Below are 15,581 nucleotides of genomic sequence, written 5' to 3'. Positions count from 1 at the left end.
GCCCCCGAATAGTGACCATGTCATCTCTCTCCACAGGCACTGCTCGCTGGCAGTGATCAATGCCCTAGCCAACATTGCAGCCAATATCCAGGATGAGCACCTGGTGGATGAGCTGCTCATGAATCTGCTGGAGCTGTTTGTGCAGCTGGGGCTGGAGGGCAAGCGGGCCAGCGAGAGGGCCAGCGAGAAGGGGCCCGCCCTGAAGGTAGGGCCATTCTCCAGGCCCAGTGGACACTTTATTCCTGCATCCAGAGACATCAGGGACAGAGCAGGCTGGTTCCTTCCTGGGGGTTGGGCGGGGCAGGGATGCTGTCATCTCAACACAGATTGGACCTGATCTCAGGCTGTTCAGAGGAGGCTGTCCATAGGGACAGACAGGTGTCGGGTCTTGAACCCCAAAGAGGCAGATTTAGCCTCTTGCCCCATCACTTTCCCTGTGAGCGTCATGTGGTGCCAGGCCCTCTTCCATGTCTTTTCCTTCCACCTCTGTTCCTGTTCCTCTCCCCCCTTAGATAGTTACTGTGCACCTACCTACTGTGTCTCTGGGTCAGGGGTCAGCCTGTTCTTCTGCAAAGGCCCGATTGCTTATGCTTCTACTCTGTGGATCCTGCAGTCTGCTGCAGCTGTCCAGCCCTGCCTGGAGTATGAAGTCAGCCAGGGAATAGATGGGTGGGGGGAGGTCAGATGTGACTGCCGCCACAGCTTCCCAAGCTTTGTCCCCATACCAGGCTGCAGAGGCAACAGGCAGGCTCAAGTGAAAGGGGAATGAGGCAGGGGCCTCGGGTGGCAGCGAGGTCTCTGGAAGTGATGTCTAAGGTAGAGTCTCGGGAGAAACAGTGCTCACATGGAGGGACAGTAGCAGGTGCAGGCAGGGACCCTTGACCCTTGCTCCGTCCAGACCTGGCTGCCCTGACAGCGAGCCGGGCGCCTGGTTCCTCAGGTTTCCTGGGGCTTACACAGCCTACAAGGGGCTCGGCCTTGTTCCTGGGCTGGGATGGGGCTGTGCATGGGTACCCCCTGCAGTGACAAGGCAGGTGTCTGTGGGGCCACTGCTGCACGTCCCACAGGGGCCTCGGCGGCGGCGGTGGACATGGAGGAGTGGTGAGGGGCCCGGCCAACATGCCCAAGACCGGGAACTGAGGTTATGAGTTAAGAGGTGTGGGGAGCCCAGTTCAGGGCTCTGTCCCCACTGCTTCAAGGCCATGCAGCTGGGCAGGTGGCTCCGAGCCCATTCAGCTCCAGAGATGAAGCGGCCACTGTGCAGCCTGGGACAGGTCTGGCTGGTGGGGTCACCCCACACCTCACAGATACAGGAACTAAACCCAGTGCACTTGGGCTGTGCTCCTTAAGCCCGAGATGTCCACCAGTACCATTGTGTGGCCCCTGCGACTCTGGCCAGGGGCCCTTCCTCTTAACTAGTTATTTTGAAGTAGCCCCCCAGTTTTCCTAAACATGGAAAGAATGTGTTTATCATAGGAGAGATACAGAAACCTGTGATAATAACATAAAAAGCACCGAATTCACTCTCCTCAAATACAATCACTGTTAATGTTTTGACAAACTTCCTTTTAGGTTTTTTAATGCAGATATATTTACTTTACATAGTTGGGGTTCTTTTACATTTAACTTTTGCTGGAGTTCCCTTTGTGGATCAGTCGGTTAAGAACCCGACTAGTATCCATGAGGATGTGGGTTTGATCTCTGGCCCCTGATCAGTGGGTTAAGGATCCAGCATTGCTGTGAGTTGCAGAATAGGTTGTGACTGTATCTCAGATATGGTGTTGCTGTGGCTGTGGTGTGGGCTAGCAGCTACAGTTCTGATTCGACCCCTAGCCTGGAAACTTCCATATGCCACGGGTGCGGCCCTAAAAACACAAGCAAACAAATGTTTTCTGTGGGCACTTTGCGGGTGACTGTTTTTCTGTACATCATCTTTGTAGCAGTTGTGTGGTATTTGTGCAGAGTTGTCATGACTTATGTGATGGTTCTCATGTTGGACATTCAGATTGTTTCCTTTTCTGCTACTGAGATTATGCCTCTTTCACGTCTCTGTGTCTCTTTCACTGTTTCTTTTAGTCAGGAACTCTGGCTTTTGTGCACTGTGTTGTGTGTTTTTAATACAAGGAGCATGTGCCATCAGTGACCCAGTTCTGTCTCCTGCAGGCCTCTAGCAGCGCGGGGAACCTGGGTGTCCTCATCCCAGTGATCGCTGTGGTGAGTACCTACTAGTCCGCAATTCACGCACATCTGCGCTCGTTCCATGTTGCCTGTGACAGAAAAATGCCCCTCTGAGGCCACAGGGCTTCTGCAGACTCCGCTGTGCCTCAGCTCTTCCCACTCTGTCCTATAGGTCTGTGCCAGCTGTGGCCACATCACCCCCTCTTTTTCTCTAAGTCCAGCCCCAACCCCCTGGGGACCTCGCTCCGCTTCCCTCAGGGGTGGCTCCAGGGTTGTGGTCTGACTCAGCTGGCCCTGCACCTTCTGCCCCAGTACCTCTGACTGTGGCCGGGTGGGTGCCCTTTTAATCCCCCTGCAGGTGAGCCTGGGGGCTCTGGTTGGTGCCTGGGCCTTGGAGCTGCAGCCCTCAGTGTCTGGAGCCGGCACAGGCCTGTCCCTGCTGTGGGCCTGTCCCTGCTGCAGTGCCACCGTGCCAAGACTGGTCTCCATCTTGTCCTGTCTCTGCCTGAGGCAGTTCTTCCCGTGTGGTCCTTATAGAAGTTACTTTTCCCCAGCTGGACGCCCTGGCTGCCCAGTCCTGTGCCAGGCCAGTGTCCAGCTTTGTTTCCATGAGGGATTTTCAAGCTCCCATTTTAACTGCCTTCTGGCCGAGCCCCTGCTTCTGCATCCAGTTCTCCCTCATTATTCGAGTCATGAGCACTCACGTGTGTGTTGTCACATGGGGACTCTGAGGGGCTGTCCCCGGGGGCACGGAGGCCCAGTGGGCAGGTGGAAAGCCCTGTCCTCTGTCAGCAAGGTGGTTCGGCACCTGTGCTGTGGGCCTTGGTTATCTGAGTTCAGGCACTAATGGGGTTGGCTTTCACAGGCCCAGGCAGAGGGGGGACTGGCAGCTGACTGCCTTATAGTTCTTTGCTCTGATAGTGGAATGTCGCGGGCATGCCAGGGAGCAGTCTACCTTTGCCTGTGCTCTCCTCCCTACCCCACGAGGCGGACTTTCTCCTGAGTGTGCTGGGAGCCAGGGATTGGACTGCCTTGTGCCTCCTCATCCCCTGGGAGCCTCCTCCCCTCAGCCTGGAGGTCAGGGCCCCTCCCAGCCCCTGGAGGCCTGAGGGTTTCTAGGACTCTGGCAGTTTGCCCCAGCACCCCACAGTGGGATGATAAAGACATAAACGTTCCTGCGTCATCATGGACATCATTCATGCACGGCGAGGAGATGTGCCATGTGGGCCCTTTGTTGCCCTGGAGGAAAGGGTGAGCTCCGTGAAGCCCTTGGCCCCAGGGAGGGTTCCATGCAGAGCAGGTTTGGCAGGCCCGGAGCATGTGGGGGGGAACCCTCTAGTCACTGAGTTCCGGGATCCTTGACCCCCATGGTTCTCTGACGCGTGTGCCTGTGAACTTGTGCGTGTGCTTGGTGATTGTCACTTGGAGTTTAATAAATGAGCAGAAGAAATCCTCAGAGGACACTGCATTTTGGAGGAGCCATGCCTGGTGGGGTTGTTTGTAAGCACTTAGGTTCTAAGGGTCTCAGGGCCAGGGTTGGATGCCTGACCCTGTGTATAGGGTCCTGGATGAGCGACTTGGCCTCTCCACACCTGCCGTGTCAGCAGAACTTCTGGAAAAGGTGGGCTGAGTCTCTTGGGGGCCAGCCAGACCAGGTGGGCAGAGGTGTCAGCAGAGTTAGGCTGAGCACAAGCACCTGAAGCCCTCCTGCTGCGGCCATGTCACATGAGAACAGGCAGTAGGAGTTAATGGTTACTCTGTGGGGGAGGAAACAAATATTTGATTCTGTTGCTTAACAAAGGGCACAGAGATCACAGTTCCCACTCTGCTCACTGGCCCACCTCTGACCTTCTGAGAGATATGAACTTCCAAAGTTTTGTTTCAATGTTTTATACTTTTCCCCTTTTCTTTTTTCTTTTTTTTAAAGAAAAAGATACTCTGTTTTGGTTCTTTTGATGACACAGTATCTTGAATCTCTTAACCAGGTGGCTGCATGTGCCAGTGGGTCTAGGCGGGAAGCTCCAGTTTCTGTCCTGATGTAGCTCTTCCCTTATCAGTCATCTTAGGAGCCTGGGGGTGGGAGACCACTGGGTCACGCAGCCTCCGAGGCTTATTCCTGCCTGGGTTTGTTGGTCTTTGTCCTGTGACTTTGTAAAATCTTCAGAAATGTTGCTTCTCTGTGTGTCTGGCCCACTGGGTCATTGAGCATGTGGAAGGACCAGCTCGGAAATGTGGTCATCTTTTCACAAAAGTGTGGAAAGCTCAGGCCTCTTAGAGCTTGTGGCCTTGGACAGGTTACTTTTTCTTTCAGTGCCTGAAAAGTGAAGTTTCTGAACTAACACTTGTAGGTTGTAGACCTCTTTGAAAGCTGTGCCCTCTTCCTCTGTAGAAATGGCATCTGTCCTCAAGAGTTTGCACTTAACCTCAGGAAGAAGTGAGAGAAACCCAGCTAGGCCCCCAGTTAGGAATGCCTGGGCTGGATGCACTCTCAGATGGATATGGTAATAGGAAGCCCTCACCCAGTTCTTCCTAAACTCCAGGCACTGATCTGAACCTCTTCCAGACAGTAATTCACTTAATCTTCATAACAACCCTGCAAAGTAGGTGCTGTTATCCCCATTTCATAGACGGGGAGACTGAGGCATGGAACTTGCCTCAAAGTGCTGGGACCGAGGATGGAACAGTCTCTGAAGGGGATCTGAGGGCATTCTGTGTAGATTGAGTGAGCAAAGGCCTGCAGCTGCAGAGCCCTGAACTGTCAGGGTTGGACTGGTAGAGAAGACTTGCGTTGGGAGACATGGGGAAGGGCTGAAGGCAAAATGTGAGGAGTGTGGAGGGCTGGGAGGAGCCACAGGAACCAGCAACAAGACCAGAAATTCAGGGCAAGCCCAGAACTGAGCAAGACTTGGAGAGGGTAACCAGCAAGCCCAGTTTCCCTGGCAGGTTAGGAAGATGGACAGGGAAAGGCCGCCACCCTGCACAGTCTGGAGACATTGGGTAGGGAGCAGGTGGAAAGGGTTAGCGGGTAAAGTAGGGCCTGCTGGGTGGACTCAGGCCTGGGGCAGAACATGTCCCCTTGGGGCTTTCGTTTCCACAGCTGCGAAAAGGAGGTGGTATAGTCAGACCCTCAGGGGAGGGTGGAGTGCCCCTCTGCTGCCCCTGTGACCATACTGGTCTTACTGATCAGATGCCTTCTGTGGTGTCTGCCCACTGCCCCTCCTGGGGGCCCTGGGGCCCCTCCATCCTGCACAGCTTCTCTGGACCCTCTGGTCTCCCCAGAGTTGAGTGTCCAGAAGCAGAGTCCTCGGACATTGCCTGCCTTCTCGAACCAGACCCAAACCACAGGCACGTTTGAGGTCCCTTTGTCTGGGGCTGGAAGAAGGCCCATGCCCCGATGAAGACTGGCGTTTCAAGAGCCCACATGTGCCCGCCCATGGCAGACCCAACCAGAATCCAGCAACGCTACCATGTCCTGTACCCAGACTGCACCCTGCGCCAGGTCACCTCAAGGCGCTCAAATCACTCTGTCAATCTCTATCACTGTTGATCTGTCAGCTCTTTTGAACTTAGACTCGTAGTTATTTGGGCTTAAAAAAGTAGACTGTTATAACCGTGAAAGTGGCGGTATTTATTCAGCTCTAGGGTAGAAGGCCAGGCTACATGTACACACTGCCCTCCAGGCACCCATGGGGGACAGCAGGGTGCAGAGACATCTGGCATCAACTCTGGAGGCTGGGCCTAGAAAGGGTTGAGCCCAAGGTGCTGGGCACCCAAATGTCAGGAGGACAGTCCACTCTTGGACCTTGGGGTGGGCAGGCTGTCACCACTCTGCCAGTGATCATGCAGCTTCTCTCTGAGAGCTGTGTCGGGAGGAGCCCTGCTGGAGAGGGGCTGCCGGTAACAGCCGGAGGTGCACTGGTGGGGCCTGGGGCACCAAGATTGCTATGAGGGGCTGGGGGAAGCTGGTAGGCTGTACTGTTGCCCTCCAGGTGACGGCTGTATTACAGGTGCGCTGACTTCTGCGAGCTGATACGCCATTCACTGTGCAGAATTGAGTCCAGTGCAGCGAGCTTCTAGGTCCCTTGTCAGTGTCTCGTGGAAAGGTGGTTAGCTGCGGAGTCTCAGTGCCAGAACGCCTCATTCTTGTTGTTGGAATGGAAACAGAATTGCAGAGTGCCCCAGAACACTCAAGATGCCCATGCCTCACCACTTTTAAGACCTGGCGGGGTTGGCGACTCTGCCCATAAAGAGCAGGCAGCCGGTGCGGTGCTCGTGGATGAGGAACAGGAAGGGCCGGTCAACGCTGAAGCGGGCTTGGGTGGACAGCGGCATGAACCCCACAGTGGTTACGGCTGCAGCCTGGGTGCCCTCCTCATTCACTGTGATGGTGCCGTGGTGCTTGAACTGTGGCAGAATGAAAGGGGAGCTCTTGGGTGGTGCGATCATTCACAAGGGGTTGGGGTAGGGTATAATCTTGTGGCCTTGAGGGAAATGGTGGAAAGGCCATGTGGGAGGCAGGACGCAGCTGATCAGGACAGCCCTTGAGACTCCATACTCACCCATCAGCTAAGGTGCTGGGCTGAGAGGTCATGCTGTGTGAACAGTGTTATCTTTACTTTCTGCACCACAGCCCCTCTGGGCTGCCCACTGCTCACATCCCTGAGCAAGACAGGTCCCAGGCTCATGCTCTGGGGCTGCTGCCAGAGAAGGCCACCTCTCCGGAGACCACACGGTCAGCCCTGGGGTGGGAGTGGGGACAGGGCAGGAAAGGTGCAGAGGGCAGGCGTTACCAGGTCAATGGCAATCCTCTGGTCTGAAATCCCTGTCAAGTTGCTGTTCCTGTCAAACAATGCTGTGACCCCCACGGATCGCAGGGCCTCCACCAGGTTGTAGTCCTTCTCCAGCTTGAACTTAGGCAGGAGCACCTCCCGTGTCCTGGTCAGGGACGAAAGGGGCACCGGTTTAGAGTGCAAGTGACATAGGAGTCATGTCTCCCTTAAATGTCCATAAACACACACAGTTGCCTCTAGCCCTCTACTACAGAATTGATACTTGTTCAAATTCACATCCTGGAGTTCCTGTCGTGGCTCAGCAGTTAACGAACCCAACTGGTATCTGTGAGGACGTGGGTTCTATTCCTGGCCTCGCTCAGTGGGTAAAGGATCCAGTGTTGCCGTGAGCTGTGGTGTAGGTCACAGATGAGGCTCGGATCCTGAGTTGCTGCGGCTGTGGTGTAGGCTGACAGCTACAGCTCTGATTAGACCCCTAGCCTGGGAACCTCCGTAGGCCGAGGATGCGGCCCTAAAAAGAGGGGAAGAAAATTCACATCCTGTACTGTCAGTTGAGGGTTTGGGGAAGACCGATAGCCTTCCTGCCCCCTGCCCCAGTTTCAGTCTCCCAGAATTCACATGCAGTTGCTGCTGTGTGGGCAATTCCTCGACACCTGCCCTGTGGCTTGTGGCCGGCCTGTAGACCAAGGAGCTGTCCTTGGTTTGTGGCTCAGAGGTGTCTACCGTTAATCTCTTGTTTGGGTCTCTGCTTGCAGGCTTTTATTTATTTATTTATTTTTGTTTTTGTTTTTGCTTTTTTTTTGGGCCCACACCCACGGCATATGGAGGTTCCCAATTCCCAGGCTAGGCGTCTAATTGGAGATACAGCTGCTGGTCTATGCCACAGCCATAGCAATGCCAGATCCGAGTCACATCTGCGACCTATACCACAGCTCAGGAGGTTAACGTCATGGCTCAGTGGTTAACGAATCCGACTAGGACCCAGGAGGTTGCGGGTTTGATCCCTGGCCTTGCTCAGTGGGTTAAGGATCCTGCGTTGCCGTGAGCTGTGGTGTAGGTTGCAGACGCCTCTCAGATCTGGCATTGCTGTGGCTGTCATGTAGGCCAGCAGCTGTAGTTCCAATTAGACCCCTAGCCTGGGAACCTCCATATGCCACAGGTGCGGCCCTAGAAAAGACAAAAATAAATAAATAAATATACCACAGCTCATAGCAACTCTGGATCCTTAACCTACTGAGCAAGGCCAGGGATTAAACCTGCAACCTCATGCTTCCTAGTCAGTTTCATTTCTGCTGTGCCACAACAGGAACTCCGCTGCCATTTATTTCTTTTCTGTTAATTAAGGAGCTGAAGCTCAGGTCAGCACGTCATACACTGGACAGCTCTGAGCAACCAAAGTCTGTAACTGTGAACAGCAACAGCAGTCTGCACTTACAGGGAGAAAGGTGTCAGATGCCCCTTCTCAAGAGCTTGCTTTCCCTGTGGCCAGTCAAGGCTCTCCTCTGTGTCAGCGAGACATGAAAATATATGAGAACGGGTTTCATTATAGAGCCGTCCTGGGGGGGAGAGCTTCTCCTGGGCCTTAGTGACAAGGCAGGGAGGGGCCCTGAGCTGGGCCTATGGTTTGGCTGGAGGGGAAGGGGAGCCAGCAGGCCAGACAGCCACCCTGTATCCTGCAGGTGGGGGCCTATACAGTTCATAGGGAGAAGGAAGGGACGCTGTCTGGCAGCCGGTGCCAGGCAGGCCGAGTAGTGGGACAGCCAGTTGGTCGGGCCCCCCTGCTTGGGGCCAAGGTTGTGGGCAGTGAAGTTAGGAAGGAGGCAGGTACAAGAGGAACTTTTTTTTTTTTTTTTTTTTTTTTTTAAATAGCCAGAGTAAAGGCATATGGAAGTTTCCAGGCCAGGGACTATATCTGAGCCACAGTTGTGATCTACACTGTAGCTGCAGCAACACCATATCTTTAACCCACTGCACAGGGGCAGGGATCTAACCCACACCTCTGCAGTGGCCCAAGCTGCTGCAGTTGGATTCCTAACCCACTGCGCCATAGTGGGAACTTACAGGAGGGGATGTTTTTAGGGAAGAAACAACAGGGTTCGTTGACCACCTGGCTATGTGGGCTAAGGTGCCTGCAAGAGCCTGCTTCTGCCTTGAGTGCATTTCTTTGTATTCTTGTCCTGGGGGGAGGCCCAGCCAGGTTCACTCCTGAACATAGGCCCAGCCAGGATCTGGAGGACAGAGGGTGACATGTGCATCTTTCCTACCTCTCACCCGCTGAGCGATATTGGGGGTCAGGGAAGTGCAGCAGGGCTCCGAGGGCGATGCCATCCTCACAGAGAGCAGACACCTTTCTCACAAATGTACTCTGATCACCTCTTGCCTAGTGAGAGGTTTGATTGAGTTAACCTCAGCTCAGGGGTGGGGCTGGGTGTTCATGCACACTGTCCCTTTCTCTACAGTGATATCCTTGGCCCCAGCCCCCAGAGGTACCTATTTGTCATGCTCTTCTGCCATTTCTCCACCACCTGGGGTGTCAGCTGCGCCTCCAGGGTCTTCATCCCAGACAGCTTGTGCGGGACCACGACCAGCATGCTGACGCCCCCCACATAATCCAGCTGCAGGATCTCACAGTCCAGCTCCTGGTCACTTGCTGCCAGGAAGGCCCCTTTGGTCTGCATCATGGGGACCTTGACCACCTCTCGCTCATTCAGCCTGAAGTTGTGGTTGTGGGTCATTTCCACTGGGAATTTATTCACCCAAGACCCTGCGAGGGAGACAGGAATCGGGCTGTGATTAAAGTGCTCTCAGAGGGTTCAGGCAGACTCCGTGCCCCCCACACACATCTGAACCCACAGTCTGGCTGGGGCCAGGAGTTTTGGTTTCTAAGCAGTTCCCAGGTGACACTGATGCTGCTGGTCCAGGGACCCCACTTTGAGAACCACTGTTTTAGAAGCTTCCTGTGGGAGGCGTGAGGATGACAGAGGGAGTGATAAACAGGAATGAAGGCTGGGTTCTTTACTGACACTAACCATCAAGGAGCCGGAGACTCCCTGGGGGAGGCTGAGCCACGGGCGGCCTGCCTCTGATCTGGGCCCGCCCTGAGGAGGGGCTGCTCTGTGGTGATGGTGGGTGTTGAGCAGCACCCCCAGGTTGTGCTGTCTGCCCTGAGGGTGGATCCCTCCCCCAACCAGCTCTGTTGAGGCCTGACCTGTTTTCGCCATGCTTTACAAAGTGGTTGTAACACTTAGAATTAAAAGTTTTCATTCACTTGATTTGTCTTCTCTGAGCCAGGACAGGAACTCCCCTCCTGGGCATTTTAAAAGTGAGGCCTTGGTGATTATTTCTGGGATCCCAGGGCCCTGTGTGTGTGAGTATGTGCTCAAGTGGGGGGTTGGGGTGTCCTCCTGAAGCAGGGCCTTGATGCCTGGCCCAGAGCAGTTGCTCTAGACCTAAGAGTTGATACCCGCCCCCACCCTCCCAAAAAGAAGCTCTAGTGTTAATGTCAGCGATGCCAGCTGAACCCACCTTTGTCCACACTCATACTCACTGATGAAGAACTCAGATCCAGCCTGGCCAGATATGGAGAAGGTTTTTGTATGATTCTGGTTTAACAGAGCACTAGGGATGGCCTACTAGGAGAGCTTGGCTCTGCCCCTGACCAACCATCTTTTGGGGCAGCGTTTTCCTCACTGTCTGTAAAATGGAGGCCCTTTAAGTGTTAGCTGCTCTGTTACCTCCTCAGATCCTCCCCATTCCCAGAGCTGAGCCTGCACCTGAGTCTCCTGGGCACATCGAGGTCAGACGTGGTTTTTGCCCACCCACCCGCATGCTAAGAGAGCATGTCCACATGTTCCATTGTGGCTTAGTGGTACCAAACCCAACTAGTATCCATGAGGACGCAGGTTTGATCCCTGCCTTCAGTAGGTTGAGGATCTGGCATTGCCATGAGCTTCAGTATAGGTCACAGATGTGGCTTGGATCCTGCACTGCTGTGGCTGTGGTTTAGGCTGACAGCTGTACCTCCGATTTGACCCCTAGCCTGGGAAACTTCCATATGCCATGGACTTGGCCCTAAAAGAAAAAGAAAAAAAAAAAAAAAAAAAAAGGCACATCTGAGTCTGCTTTGGGAAGCGTGGGGCTATTTCTTACCTTTAAAGTAGATGCAGTTCAGGATCATCATCTGAGTCGCAGGGTCTATGTCCTGCAGAGTGTCCTTTATGAGGCCCTTGGTGAGTCTTGCAACGTGGTGGTTAGTCTCCGATAGGAAGGCAGGGTCTGCAAAGTCGGCCGCCTGGACCTCGGCAAAGTAGTACTGTCTGACCTTGGTTCTGAAGTCATCCAGAATGGGGAACTGCCTCTGGACGTAAAGGTCGTTGACAGCCCGCAGCGTGTACCCGAAGTCCCTCCGGAAGAGGCGGTGGGTCAGCTTCCGGAAGAGGTTGTGGATAGTGCCCAGCTCATACTTGCTGCTGGCATTGACAAAGTCCGTGAAGTGCAGGGCCGCATGCACTTGCTTGTGGGTCTCCCCGCGCAGGCCCAGGCAGAGCATGCCCATGGCCGTGGAGATGCCCACAGGCGCCAGGAAGATGTTGTCTGAGGCACTGGCCTGCTCCTTCAGTGCCCGGTAGAGGTTGAAGGCGAACTTGGCATTGAGAATGTTCAGTCTCTGGATGCGGCTCTTGCCTGGGAAGAGCTGGAGCACATTCCCTGCACTGGCCATGGGGTCTGCAGGCGAGACTGCATCCACGATGTCAATGTAGTCGTCATCATCCCCAAAGATCTTCTCCAGGTCCAGGTAGTCCTCGTCCTCCTCTCCATCTGCAATCCACTCATTGGTGACTGTGTCCTTGTGGAAGTCAGTGGGGAGGAGGGGCCTGCTTTGGTTTCTGCTCTTCATTTGCCCCCACCGGGGGTCTGCAGACTTGGGGTCCTCCCCACCATCAACGGGCTGGCCCACCAGGCCATGCTTGCCACACACGGATGCCAGGAGAAGAAATAGCATGAGGGGGTGTGGTGAGCGCTGCATTTTGGCAGAGCTGGAGGGAGAACCAGACAGAGTAAGAGGTAGACCCCATACTTACATATATCCTGGCAGACACCGCCCCAGCCTTGATCCAGGAGGGTGCACTGGGGGTGCCAGTCCCAAACCATTTTGGTTCTGGTGAATATAAATAGATACCTCACATTTCGGGTGGCTTCGTAAACCTGCCAGGAGAGTCTGTGGTCCCCCAGATCAGATCCTTTAAGAGGTTTGCAGAACTATAGGGTTCAGGGGTGCAGGAGTTTGTCATTCATTCACTAAATGCGGCCTCCCTTCTCCATGTTGAGCCCTGGAGGCACAGAGTCTCCCCCACCAGGTAGGGACCATTGTGGCCAAGGCAGGAAAGGTCTTGCTGCACAGGAAGGGGAGTGCATGGCTAGCTGCAGGTGTGCCTTTTTTCCCCTGTATCTGTCAGTCAGCTCCCACTGCTGTCAGGGGACCAGATCTTCCCCTGAAGTGCTGCTGGTGTGGGGTTAGAAATAATGCTACTAGGCCCATGAGGTCTGAGTGAAGGCTCTTCCCAAAGGCCCGAGGGGGCGCTATTTATAGAAACAAGGTTCATTTTTAATAGATACAGAGGGTAAGCTGCCCACCCTCCCTCCCTGTCTCATCAGTTGGACTACCAGATGGCCTTGTCCTTCTCTTCTGTCTTTCTGGGTGTGAATTTTGTCCTTGGAAAGGAGCTATTAATTCGGTACTTCTGTGTTTCTCCAGGAGAGTGACAGTAGATGTTTATGCTGTTGTTTAATTGTACAGGATCCCATCACCCCTTCTGATCCCGCTAGAAAGAGTAGAGTGTCTTGTCAAGTTTGTTAGGTCCCAGCATTTACAGGTCAGGATCCGGAGCCTGCCTGTGCTGTGCAGTGGCTACATTGGAACCAGGGCAGAAGAGCACCTCCCCTCCCCATCCCCCATGTGGAGGCTCTGCCTGTCTGCCTGGAGTTCCAGCTCTGTGTCCCCGCCCAGTCCCCTCTATCCACTGCAGCACTGCTAACACAAGTCACCTCACTTGCTCTCCTGGAGAGGGACTCTCACGTGGCTTCTGACTGAAACCTCTGTTGCTTTTCCTACCCCATGCACCCCACACCTCCCCCAGCACATAGCTGAGGCCCCAGTGCTACACGTAGCCTGGGTGCAGGGACAACTTCTATCGAGTGACTGCCATAGAACCCATGGCAGGGTGCTTTAAAAAGTTAGAAAAGGGAATTCCTGTCATGGTTCAGTGGAAATGAATCTGACTAGTAACCGCGAGGATGCAGGTTTGATCCTTGGCCTCGTTCAGTGGGTTAAAGATCCCACATTGTCATGAGCTGTGGTGTAGGTCACACACTTGGCTTCGATCTGGCATTGCTGTGGCTGTGGTGTAGGCCAAGGGCTACGTCTCTGATTCGAACCGTAGCCTGGGAGCCTCCATATGCCGCAGGTATGGCCCTAAAAAGACAAAAAAAAAAAAAAAAATAGAAGGAAGTAAGCAGTTTGGTGGAAGTCTCCTTGCTAGGCTGCACTTGAAAATATTCTTCTGAGGTGAGAATAAGGTTTTAAAAAACCCAGCTGGGGAGTTCCGGTTGTGGCTCAGCGGAAACGAATCTGACTAGCCTCCATGAGGACAAGGGCTTGATCCCTGGCCTCGCTCAGTGGGTTAAGGATCCGGCGTTGCCGTGAGCTATGGTATAGGTCTCAGACGTGGCTTGGATCTGGCTTTGCTGTGGCTCTGGTGTAGGCCAGCAGCTACAGCTCTGATTCAACCCCTAGCCTGGGAACCTCCATGTGCCACAGGTGTGGCCCTAAAAAGCAAAAAAAAAAAAAAAAAAAAAAAAGTGGAATAAATAAGAGTTAAGAAAAAGGAATCTGAGACCGAATAGGGAGGCAGAGGTGAAAACAGTCATATTTTCCCCCATATTCAGATAGTACATGTGGAAGCTTCTTGTACCCTGTTTCTGGCTAAGGTGATGAAAAGCCCAAAATAGGTTTCATTGTTTCATTATTCTCTCATATTTTCTGTGGATAAAAATTAGAAATCAGAAAAGTAAATCTTTTTGTTGCTTTGCCGGTTAGTATAATAAATAGGATACTTTTTTTTTTTTTTTTGTAGTTTTGCTCTTTTTCTTTTTCTTTTTTTTCTTTTTTTGTCTTTTTTTGTCTTTTTGCTATTTCTTTGGGCCACTCCGCGGCATATGGAGGTTCCCAGGCTAGAGGTCTAATCGGAACTGTAGCCACCGGCCTACGCCAGAGCCACAGCAACGCAGGATCCAAACCGTGTCTGCAACCTACACCACAGCTCACGGCAACGCCAGATCATTAACCCACTGAGCAAGGGCAGGGACCGAACCCGCAACCTCATGGTTCCTAGTCAGATTCATTAACCATTGAGCCACGACGGGAACTCCAACAAATAGGATACTTTAAAATTATCACTAGCTTGTGTTTAAATCCAGATTACTGTCTTTGCAGAGAAGCAATCTTTTTTAAAGGTAGATCATTCAAAAAATTGTTTTTCTGGTCATTTCCTGTAGTGCCTTCTCATGCTAGTTGCGTGGAGTGGGGTGGACATCTTAGTCCCACCTCAGAGCGTTTGCCCAGCCATCCACACCTCCGGGCACAGAGCAGGTATAACAGAAGGAGCTGCCTGGGGTTGTGAACACTTTTTATGAAATAACTGCAGATTCACAGGAGAGTTGAAAGCACAGCTTACAGAACAGCCCTGTATCTTTCTGCAGACTCACCAGGTCTCTGTACACACATATGTATATGTGCCTATGTGACACGCACACATTATTTTTCTGAACCATATGAGATGACCCAGAACCCAGATATCCTCCCACTTCACCTGCTTCCCAACTTGCCACTCTAACTAGTGCAGTCCCCTCTTCCAGCCTGTCAGCTCCCCACTGGGCAGATGGAAAACAAGACATTTCCCCACAAAGATAGTGCAGAGAGCATTTGAATGTGTGTATGATGGAGAAACACACCAGTTGCCCATCTCTAACTACCACAAATAAGAATCCGTATTCGACAAAAAATGTTAGAAAACACTCACCTCTGTGCTGCTGAGAAGGGGCTTTGCAGGGACAGAATCGGCCAAGGCCACCAGTGTGAACTTTGGTGCTGGGCTGCTCTTGCATTTTCCAAAGTAAATACGTCCCAGATCAAACAGAGCTCGATCAGCTTCGTCAGCACAAAGCCCTCTCTTCGCCTTTGGGCACCGCTGGGTGACTTGCGGAGGCGTGACCATCTTTGTGGATGCACTCATGGGGCAGCCAGGACATTTCAGCTCTGGGCTGGGTTGCATTGGGGTGGCAGCTCTAATGCTCCCATGCAAGTGGAGACCACTCAGGGTCCCTTGAACCACAAGTTCTTCCTCTAAGCAATCACAGCTCTCGACTTGGAACCTGGCAGATGTCCCCAGCCTCCCATGAGCCCGGCCCTTCAGAGACAGTGGAGGGGAAGTTGCGGTAGAGACCCTGGCCCAGGCCTGCCTGCAGTCAAGGGTCGTTGCATCTCTGTTGGGATGTGCCGCCTAGCTCTCCTGTCTGTCATGTAGTCCTAGGGTCCACTTAGGTATTCCCAGGGGC

General features: G+C 53.3%; 2 protein-coding genes across 6 annotated transcripts in view; one reads left to right on the top strand and one right to left on the bottom strand.

The window, feature by feature from the left end:
* Positions 1 to 15,581, top strand: part of PI4KA (phosphatidylinositol 4-kinase alpha) — a 101,568-nt gene that overhangs the window by 49,728 nt on the left and 36,259 nt on the right. For all 5 annotated transcript variants that reach the window (XM_001929569.6, XM_013983179.2, XM_021073459.1 and 2 more), the window contains exons 18-19: positions 37 to 205; positions 2,164 to 2,214. In XM_001929569.6, coding sequence (XP_001929604.6) covers positions 37 to 205; positions 2,164 to 2,214 — 220 coding nt within the window. The remainder of the gene's footprint in view (positions 1 to 36; positions 206 to 2,163; positions 2,215 to 15,581) is intronic.
* On the bottom strand, positions 5,786 to 15,135 carry SERPIND1 (serpin family D member 1). Its single transcript, XM_001929566.5, has 5 exons — positions 15,047 to 15,135; positions 11,118 to 12,004; positions 9,459 to 9,732; positions 6,969 to 7,113; positions 5,786 to 6,582 (listed from the first exon to the last, which is right to left on the bottom strand). Exons 2-5 carry the CDS (start codon positions 11,992 to 11,994, stop codon positions 6,391 to 6,393), a joined length of 1,488 nt encoding a protein of 495 aa, XP_001929601.1. The 5' UTR covers positions 11,995 to 12,004; positions 15,047 to 15,135; the 3' UTR covers positions 5,786 to 6,390.

The sequence above is a fragment of the Sus scrofa genome, chromosome 14, assembly GCF_000003025.6.
Source record: "Sus scrofa isolate TJ Tabasco breed Duroc chromosome 14, Sscrofa11.1, whole genome shotgun sequence".
Taxonomy (NCBI): Eukaryota; Metazoa; Chordata; class Mammalia; order Artiodactyla; family Suidae; genus Sus; species Sus scrofa.
The sequence above is the reverse complement of the archived record's forward strand: the minus strand, read 5'-3'. Positions and strand labels throughout refer to the sequence as shown.